At 41.0% G+C, this 10367-nt stretch overlaps 1 protein-coding gene across 1 annotated transcript in view; it reads left to right on the top strand.

Moving 5' to 3' along the window:
• Positions 1 to 8418, top strand: part of fhip1aa (FHF complex subunit HOOK interacting protein 1Aa) — a 29556-nt gene extending 21138 nt beyond the window's left edge. Inside the window, exons 7-13 of the mRNA XM_083909140.1 lie at positions 191 to 358; positions 1059 to 1138; positions 1328 to 1530; positions 2481 to 3482; positions 3994 to 4172; positions 4516 to 4633; positions 6356 to 8418. Of these exons, the coding sequence (XP_083765266.1) occupies positions 191 to 358; positions 1059 to 1138; positions 1328 to 1530; positions 2481 to 3482; positions 3994 to 4172; positions 4516 to 4633; positions 6356 to 6552 (1947 nt within the window). The 3' untranslated portion in view covers positions 6553 to 8418. The remainder of the gene's footprint in view (positions 1 to 190; positions 359 to 1058; positions 1139 to 1327; positions 1531 to 2480; positions 3483 to 3993; positions 4173 to 4515; positions 4634 to 6355) is intronic.
• The last annotated feature ends 1949 nt before the right edge of the window (positions 8419 to 10367 follow it).

A 10367-nucleotide genomic window follows, 5' to 3' on the forward strand; every position in this document is an offset into this window, starting at 1 on the left:
GAAGGCTGACTGAATGTAATACAGATATGGTGAGCATTTACTGTGTGATTTGATTTGCTTTTATCTGTGCAGAGCAGAACAGAATGTACTCACAATTGTGTCACAGTCTCCATATAAAGTATCAACATCCAGTGTAGATATGTTCCAAAGTTACACAAACACTCACTCACTGCCTCTTCTCTCCGTGCAGCTGACTCTCGAGGAGGTCATGGCCACCACGGCTTACCTCGACCTCTTCCTGAGAAGTGTTTCTGAGCCCTCTCTGCTGCAGACGTTTCTCTCCTTCATCCTCCTCCACCAACACGAGGGCGTCCACATCTTGGACACCCTGGTCAGCCGCATCAACACCCCCTTCCAGGTAGAGTCACGGCACTAAACTCACACATTGTTCACTAAACACAGCACAATTCCCTCACAGGCTTCTTTTGATTTTAATTTGGACCTAGAGGCTCTCGGGACGTTGTCGGTACAAAGCTCAGAGATTGTTGCCGTGGTAATGCTTTGTTGCAGAAGCTTATCCTCTTACTAAAGGCAGCCAATATCAGCAGCTTAAAACAGTCCTCCACGTCAGGCAGCCTGCTGGGTTAAATATATTAGCAGAACTGAATAAATAGTGTGTTCTTAACTTTCAGAGAGTTTGAGGGTGTAATTGGCTCAGGGAGTTCCCTCCAGTGTTCGCAGTGTTGCAGCATGCATGCATGCATGCATTTTAATACTTGTACACAAGCGGCAAACATTGATTCCAGCTCCTACCTTGTGGCTGAACGGTTGCTTGTGCACCAGATAGACTTGACTTCATTCATGACAGTTATATTTGACAGATAATCGACTCAGCAGGGCCTTCTTTTGAAATAGCTGTTACTGGTAAATGCAACCAATAAAAGTCATGTTTCGCCTGCCAAAAAAAGGGATTAACGCTCCTTCCTTGTGGCTCCTCACTATTGATTTCGTTTTGTTTTACAATATGCAGCACGATGTTAAAAAACAAAAAAACACTAGAAACCATTTCCCCTGTCATCTATAATAAATCTAATACATTTTCTCCACAATTTCTCCAGCTGGGAACTGTGTCGCTGGCGCTCTTCCGCACTCTGATTGGCTTACACTGTGAAGATGTGATGCTGCAGCTCGTACTGAGGTGAGTGGCTCACATTCTTATGAAGCCCGCTTCATCTAATTGGTTTATGACATGATGAGCTTTTACTCTCTTCCTCCCACCACGCAGTTTAACATCTGTGTGCTCACTGCCGCCCCTGGCTCTTACTCCGACAGTACAACCACCCACAGGTTTTTTCCTAACAGGATCTGTTCCAATCTGACTCCCCAGGTACTTGATCCCCTGTAATCACATCATGTTGAGTCAGAGACGTGTGCTGAGGGAGAGGGACTGCTACTCGATGTCTGCAGCCAAGATCCTGGCTTTAACGCCGTCCTGCTGTTCTCCTGAACACAGCCCTCCTCCGCTCCGGCAGCTGGACTCCATCCTTTTTTCCAAGGGTGGAGAGACTTCCAGTAACGCTGACGCTACAGGTAAGAGGGGCAAGACGAGAACGGTTTCTAAACTCTTGTCATTTATTTCAACTTTGATCTTGTTTGTTGAGTTTTTGTCGATGCTGCTGCTTTCTCAAAATCTCTGCAAGAGAGTTTAGCATTTTCAGTAATAACCTCTGAGAAGCCTTAATACTTTTCGTTCTGTACGTTCCTGCTAAAGATTAGTCAAAGTAAGTCAAGGCAAGTCTACTTTCTAATTTTTAGAGCACATTTAAGGTTGACCCAAGTGCTTTACAGATTTAAAGGCACAGCAACATAAAAGGTATAAAACAAAATCAATAAAATAGAAGTAAAACAGTAAAATAGTGATGTAATATAATAGTAAAATGGTATAACCCTGAGGTGAAGGCCAAGGAAGCTGAATTCATCAGGCAGGTTTTAGAATTTATAATCCCATTCCAGTGAGTGTTTTATTTGGAAGCTCAGTTATAACGATGCACTTTCAAAACAGAGCAAATGTCATTAAAGATGGAAATTAAAATAAAAATAATTCTATCTTTCTCTCTCTCTTTTTTTAAATAATTGTTTCTTATTTCTAACTCTTGTTTTTACGACTCTCTTATCGAATTATAACTGTGTGAGTTTTTGTCTTTCTTATGATTTTATGTTGGTTTAACTTTCACCTTGGTGGACAATAAATGTCTATTCTATTGTATTCTAAAATAAATTATCATAGAAATGTGTTATTAATTTATGTTCCATTTCCAAAACCTGTTCAAACATTTGGTTCACAATAGCGCAGTGAAGCTGTTGATGTGCATGTAAACATATAACAAGGTTGATGATGAGTATTCTACCAAACGTGTCCTGCTGTTTCGCTGTATTACATCACTTTGCCTCCTGTAGTTACATGTCAAAGTCATTAGATTTTCTCTGTGTGAGACGCTGCCGACCGTCTCGATCAATATTTCCTCTCTTGTTTTTCTTAGAGGAGAACGAGAGCTTCTCAGAAGAGGACGATCAGAACTCCTGCACCATCGGCTCAGAGATCTACCTTGACGTCAGTTACCTTCATTACCTCTGCGATGCCCATCTGACCATCAGCAGCTGCATACGGGCCTGCCAGGTGTGGTCGGCCCCGTATGACGGCGAGGACCCGCCTCCAGAGAAATACCAGCCCGGCGTCCTCGAGGAGCCCTGGCTCAAGAGTCGGCAAACACAGGTGGCGCTCAAGAGAGTTCCACAGCCGCCGGCGCCGCAAACTCAACCGCGCCCGCTGCCGTCGAACGCAGAGCCTCCTGCCACCAACCAGCTGGAGCTGGAGTGGGATGATAGCTACGATGTGTGCGCAGTTCAGACTGCAGAGGCTCCAGCGGAGAGCAAAGCTCCACAGTCGCCTCCCGCTGAGCCGCCAAAGCACATCCAGGAGTTGAGAAGAACGACCATTATGCTGGTGAAAGGCTCGTATATTGAGGAGAATGAGTTCCAGGATGACGTCATGGTCTACAATCTTATCGCCAAGAAGGACTCTAAAGATGTTGAGCGCAGAAAGCAGCAACGCAGCGGGTCACAATCAGAATCACTCCATCCAAGCTCAGACGATGTTCCCCTTAAAAATGGACTAAAGCTAACACTTCCCCCCGCCGTGATGTCTGATAACAGTAAGAACAGCTCGGACACGAAGGCCAAAGTTCAAACAGATTGTAATTCAAACCTCCAAAACACAACCGCCGCAGAGTCGGGCGACGATCTTTTGGCTCAGTACGAGGAGCTCATTCGTACGTTGGACACGCAAGCGGGTGGGAAACTGGCTAAAGCCGAAGGAGAGTCGAAGAAGCCCGTCACGCCCGTGGAGGATGGCGAAGAAGACGAGGACATGGATTTCACCTCCTTCTCTGCGGAAACACCAGAACCTGAGAAACTGCAGTCGCCGTTCGGGACCAAGTTTCGTAGCGGAAGTGCAAGCAGGAACCTTTCAGTGCCTTTCACAGGTCAGTGAAAAGGAGAGTTTGGTTGTATGAGACGCTGATGTATTGTTAGCACTGTCTGTGTTATTTCAATACTCCTTTGTCTGGATGTGGGAAGTTTGTTTGCCACAATCTTACCACATGACAGCTGTAGCATGCTAAAAACACAGATTTTCTCAATGAACTTCGGTTCAGACCCTTCAGTTTCTAGCTAGAAAAGGCTGTATAACTATATCATAGGTTTTGTGAGGTGAGGCTTTTGTTAAGTGGTTGAAACCTGTTTTTGCCCTCACTGGCAGCTATGTTTTCAGTCAGTGACTACGCCTAGTCTGCATCTCAGGCAGTAATTCATGCAACATCACTTAAAAAAAAAGAACTATTATCATCCATCCATCTTCTACTGCTTTATCCTCCACATGAGGGTCGCGGGCGGTGCTGTGCTGAAACGTTTGGTCTGCATCAGTCCTCAGTATTCACCACAAATTACATTTGGCCAAGAAAACTAAACCTTCGCTTATCTTTCCACTTCCTGCAGGTCCATTCATCAGTGTGCTGTTGTCTCGTCTGGAGAACATGCTCTCCAACACTCTCTATGTCAACTTGCTGTTGACGGGCATCCTGGCTCAGCTGGCAACCTACCCACAGCCTCTGTTGCGCTCGTTCCTGCTCAACACCAACTTGGTTTTCCAGCCGACCGTTCGCTCGCTGTACCAGGTAACGTGGAGACGGGATTTCATTCCCTCTGCAGAGTCTGACACATGATCAAATGAACAAAAGGAAAACGGATAAAGTTCTTGTGCTGTTACTGAGGATGTTGAAACTTGTTTTGCTTGTTTTGTTAGATGTTGAAAGTGGGAATTTGATAATTGAAGTGCTTAGACGCAAGATCAAATAAAGGCCGATGATTCTTGGCGTTGTTATTTCATGTTGAGCCAACAGTCAGACTGACATGCTGCAGAACTTGGATTTCCAGGTTGTTCTTATTAGTTTAGTGGTAGTTAGATTAGTTTAAATCCTGCAGATGTGACTGTTAATCCTCTTTCTTTCTTTTCCTCAGGTACTAGCCACTGTCAAGAACCAGATAGAAGAGTTAGCTTCCACCAAAAAGGACTTTCCAGAGCTGATCACTGCTGCTCAGCACTGGCTTCTGGCCAGGGAGACCATCGTAGCAGCAGGTAACCAAACAACCACAGTATTAGTTTTTACTCTTCACTGATGTTTGATTATGTCACCACACATCCAATCCAACTTTATTTATAAAGCACTTTAAAGACAACAACAGCTGAAGCAAAGTGCTGCGATAAATAAAACAAATACAATATAAAAACACAAGACCTAATTGACCTAAGAACAAACGGTAAAACATAAAATAAAATACTGTAGAAAGTATAAAAACACAAGTCATATAATAAAACGTCTTATACTTATCATACTGGGTCAAAAGCCAAAGAGTAAAAATGGCTTTTAAGATGTGTTTCAAATGTGGAAAGTGAAGTCTAACATGCAGTGGAAGATTGTTCCACAATCTCGGGCACAGCGACAGTGTTTTACCGTCTCAAAGTTCTGTTCGGAAAGGAGGTATTTTACCTTTGCCAACTGTGAACAAAGCAGGACTTTGACGGTCCGATATAAAATCACTGTTGAGTAATCGATTAGTACCAGCCCCCTAACAACCTGTAATTCAGTCAAAACATTAAAACATTATCCATATCAAATAAAATAAAGTAAAACAATTAAGTCATTTGAATTTAGAACTGAGATGCAGTATAAGTGCACTCACAACTCTGTTTTCAAAAAAGAGATTTTAGTCACGTTCTGATTTACTTTAACAAAAACAAGTTGTACAGAATCTCAAATATCGCAGAAGATATAGATAGAAATAATATTTTTTGGGTCAATCTTTGACAATAATCGGGGCGGCTGGCCCAAAGTGCACTGCCCACCTTAAGGGAGTCTTAATATTACTGTCCACCGCAAACAAACAGTACAGCGGTATCCTCATACGCACTGATGTGTGCTCGGTAAGAACTCCCATGGCCGAGCGGACACGGCCTATGATGCCGGCGGAAACGGAAAAATGCCTCCGCTCGCTTCTTCGTAAGATGATGCTAACTTTACCAGTGCTTAATTGCCGGTTTCAAAGTGTAAAAAGAAGCAGCAAACGCCTTTCTCTCGCTGCAAAATAAGCCGTTCGATTCGGATCCGAACAGCGGAACGTCGCCATAAAGCAGCAAAGGGACAGACAGAGGGAGACCGTGTCCTCTTTAAGATGCTGGACACCGAACAAGCCTGGATTCAGACAGGTAATACAGACTGAAAACAGCTTTACATTTACGCTGCTTTAAAAAAAAAAATAATGGTATCAGGCATGAGAATGGTGCTTTGGCCTGTCCTTGTGGTGATATAACTGCATTTCACCACGTGAATAACTGACTTGCCGATTGCCCCCCCACCCCCTTAAAAAGCCGCACTGGCAATATTTCTGTCATAATTCGAAGATCGCAAATCAAACACCGCACTGATGCCAAGTTCCTCAATTTTACTTAATTGCCAAGAATATTTGAAAACAACGTCTGCATTATCTGTGTGTTCCTTCTGCAGTGTGGAAATTAGAATAAATTCTCCTTGATTTTGTTAAGTCATGTGTCTTTGCAGTTGATGAAGCATCTCAACGAAGCCCCAGAGTTCCAGGACTTTGAACTCTATTCCCTGTGGCTTCACAGTTGTATAAGCTGCAAAAAAAAATTAAAAAATGTTGGAACTATGTTTGTGAGAGGATAAAAAGAGATGAAGAGCAGGAAAAGCAATTCCTATCATTTTTGGGTTAAATTATTCATAAAAAGCTTTTTATTGAAATTAAAATATCCAACTTTCACATGTTTTTTTTTTTTGCTCAGACAAAATCAGCAGCAGTGGCTCCGCCCACGGCGAGGCGGGGAAGATGCTGAAGAGTTCGCCGCCGCCGAAACCCAAAGCCATCTCGCTCGATCGCACAGAAGTCTTCGCTACCGTCCTCTTCACGGAATTCCTCAAAGAACTGGCTGCAGTCGCACAAGAGCACTCCATCTTATCTTACATTCCTATGGAAGAGTAAAAAAAACGTCCCTAAAGGCCTCTGCCGTGAGTCCAACTTTACTTTAAAGGGTTTAAAAACAGACACTTTTATGGTGCACTACTTGATGAAGAAACCTCTCAGATGCAGCAGTTTATACGACTGTTTTTTTAAACAGATATTTATTTTTATGTGCAAAGACAATCACTTTGATGTCATCTTCCAGGTCCAAAACGTACCTTTTTGACTGGATAGTCCAGTAACACGGTGAACGGGGGGGGGGGAGCTGCAGATCTAACCAACCAAAGACTGTAAATCATCAGCCCTTTTCTGAACTTTAATGTGTGTCTCTGGAGTGTCGTGATTGAATACCTCCCGAATTTAGCAGCGCGGAAATTCAATTCTCTAATTCGATCACCTTTCGTCGCAGTTGTGTTTTGTTTGTTTTCCTGTCACTTCACGACGGTACCTCAGGAGTTCTCTCTTCTCTCACTTTGGGGGTGAAGACATTTTTTCCCACAGTGCACTTTGTTTCTCACAACGCGGACAACGCGGTGCACGCTCTATTTAAAGATGCCTTACGTAAGCGACGCCTTTCTAATGTACATATTGTAAGAAGACTATGCAAATCATGACGCAATATTTTGGGTATAATTAAGTTTAGAGCGGGGCTGGGTATTTAAGCTTTGTTTTCTGCGTTTGTATTGCCATATTTTTTTCTTTCTTCATTTTTGACTTACTGTGGGTGTTTTAGTCAAGGTAACACATCTCTTTTAGAAAAATCATCTCAGATTGTAACGCTTTACCCGAGGAGAACTTACCTTTTATTTTTAATCCACGCTGTTTTCAAAATGAGATTTAATATAAGAGAGATATTTTGTTACAAAGTAAAACTAATGTTTTCTTCCAGTAAGAAATAGTTTTTAATATGTGCCTACATATTTTTACTTTACTTTACAAAGAAGTATATTTTTCAGAAAAAAAAAACATGTTTTACTTGAAGTTGTTCATTGTCTCAGTGTAAAAGTCACTCCATTACCGTCCTGTTCCACAAACATGCTGAACATATAATGTGGACATTTAATAAGCAAAAACCACTGAGATAATGGACAATTTTGAGTAAATCTAACCTTTCGTAGGCGAAAATGTGCTATAGCATTACGAGTAAATATATACACTACCATTCAAAAGTTTGGGGTCACTTATACAATTATTGTTTGGGTTTTCCATTAAAAGTCACACTTTAATTCATCAAAAGAGTTGCAAAATGAATAGAACATATAGTCGAGACATTGACAAGATTAGATTTAATGATTTATATTCAAAATAAAACTGTTTTCAGCTGTGCTAACATCATTGCACAAGGGTTTTCTAATCATCCAATAGCCTTCTAACGCGATTAACAAACACAATGTACCATTAGAACACTGAAATGTGCCTCTATACACCTATGTACATATTCCATTAAAAAACCAGACGTTTGCAGCTAGAATAGTCGTTTACTACATTAACAATGTATAGAGTTTATTTCTGATTAATTTAATGTTATATTCACTGAAAAAAAAAGTGATATTCCTTCAAAAATAAGGACATTTCTAAGTGACCCCAAACCTTTGAACGTTTTCTTTTAGTTGTTGCCCGTTTAAATCCATCCAGTTTCTGCTTTGTTTTGCAGGCATTGAATTATACAGTAGGTGTTTTTGTTTTTCTTTAAACACTGGAAACTGGAAAGATTTTTCCTCACTTCATCAGCTCTGCGGTACATCGATGTCGCTCATGCAACCAGTCACTGCTCTAACAATCACTACTCGCTCTGAAAACAGGTCGTGGAGCAGTTTCTGTTATTCTGCAGGTTCCAAAGATTCATCCTCTCTCCTACAGTGTGGTCTAAGTTTTTATTGTTTTTGTGTGTCAGAGACAGATCAGGTTGCTGTTTGTTTTTGGTATCTGAAGGCAAGACTCTTTCAATAAAGACACTTTCTGGTAAATGAAACTAAATGAACACTTTTTCCCCTGCGCCTCACATCAAGCTTTAAGCTCATTTTAAAGTTTCACCTGACACCATGCTTTCGTGCCTGTTCGCACCATTTAATACACATTTCCTTTACGAAGAGCCTTTTTTTTTTTTTCCCCCAGAGACACTTTGTTCTTAACTAGGTCTCTTTCTTCCTTTGCATGCAACGACCGTGACACAAGCAAACTATGATGGAGAACATGCTGCAGAGAAACTGACCCCTTCCTAAACCGTATCATTTCGTGCTTATACAAACAGATTATTATACAGGGCTAAATTTAAAAACAGCGTCAGACTCGACCGAATGTGGTGTAAACTGGAAAAAGGGGCACGGAAACAAAACATGAAATCTGACGTCTTTAGAAACAAAGTCTCCAGGGAACGCGTTCAGTCATCGTGTCGCGATAATTAAAGCTCCGGTAGCTTTAGAGAACACGTCGTAAAGACAGTCTCTCAGTTGTTACCTGACACTAACGCCTTATTTTGACTGAAGTGACATTTTATACATGAAACAAACTAATAAGGACAAGCCATTATTAGTGATTTATTTTAAGTAAAAGTACAGTGTGTTCTCCCTGTGTGTGGGTTATCTCCAGTTTCCTCCCACAGTCCTAAAACCGTGTGGTCCATCAGGAGAGTATACGTACTAACAATATAAAATAAAAATAAGTATAATTTTAATTTATCTCCAATAATGATTCCGCCTACATTTTACAGACTGCACCTTTAAACTGACTATATTAATCACCAAGGAGGAGTATATAAGTATAACAGAGCTGCACCTCTGTCATAATGAAAGTACATCATTTAATGCACCACAGTGCAGAACATACAGCTACAGCGCAAATGACATGAATCAACCACAAGAGGGCGCCCACTGACTTCTTTCACGCCAGTGTTGCTTCTCTGACAGGAGGACAGCAGCCTTTTGTGCTCGGTTCGTTATCATGTCCATTGCTACATAAACTGGAATTTCATTATTTATATATATATATATATATATATAAAAAAGTCATTAAAATTCCACTTTTCTTCCTCTAAGGACCATTTAACTTAACATTAGATTCATTTCACATTCACTGCCCAGTCCCACAAAACAGTTACTCACTTTAATATTTAGTTGGACTGACTTTAGCCCAGTTAAAAGGTCACATCATGTATTTCAATCCACAGTTGCATTAAAGTTAAGATCTTCTATTTATGATGGTAGAGCTTGACCACTGTTAGGTCTTACCCATAGATTCTCAATGGACTCCAGCGGTCAATCCACATGATATATATTCTCCCTTAACCATTGTTCCACATTTTAATCCTGTACCGTGGCCCTGAGGTGCAAAACAAACGCAAATCACAAAACACAAACTTAGTTCATGTTTTAGTGTTTTCTGCTTTTGTGTATTTTCATTTGTGTTTTTGGTTTTGCATTTGTTTTGTCATTTGCGTTTTTTGTTTTTTGTTTGGCATTGTGTCTTGTGATTTGCGTTTGTTTTTTGTTTTGCATTTGTCTTTTGTAATTTTTGTTTTTTGTTTTGCGTTTGTGTTATTTGTTTTGCGTTTGTCTTTTGTGATTTGCGTTTGTCATTTGCGTTAGCGTTTTTTGTTTTGCGTTTTGTGATTTGCATTTGTTTTTTGTTTTGCATTTGTGTTTGTGTTTTGTGATTTGTGTTGCTTGTTTTGCGTTTGTTTTTCGTTGTCTTTTGTGATTTGTCATTTGCGTTAGTGTTTTTTGTTTTGCGCTTTTTGTTTTGTGTTTTGCACCTCAGGACCACCGTACAACTGAGCTTATTTTTGGGCACACAACATCGCTGATCTTTGACTCTGACCAACTGAGGCACCCCCAGAT

This window comes from Microchirus variegatus (genome assembly GCF_963457635.1).
Source record: "Microchirus variegatus genome assembly, chromosome: 23".
NCBI lineage: Eukaryota > Metazoa > Chordata > Actinopteri > Pleuronectiformes > Soleidae > Microchirus > Microchirus variegatus.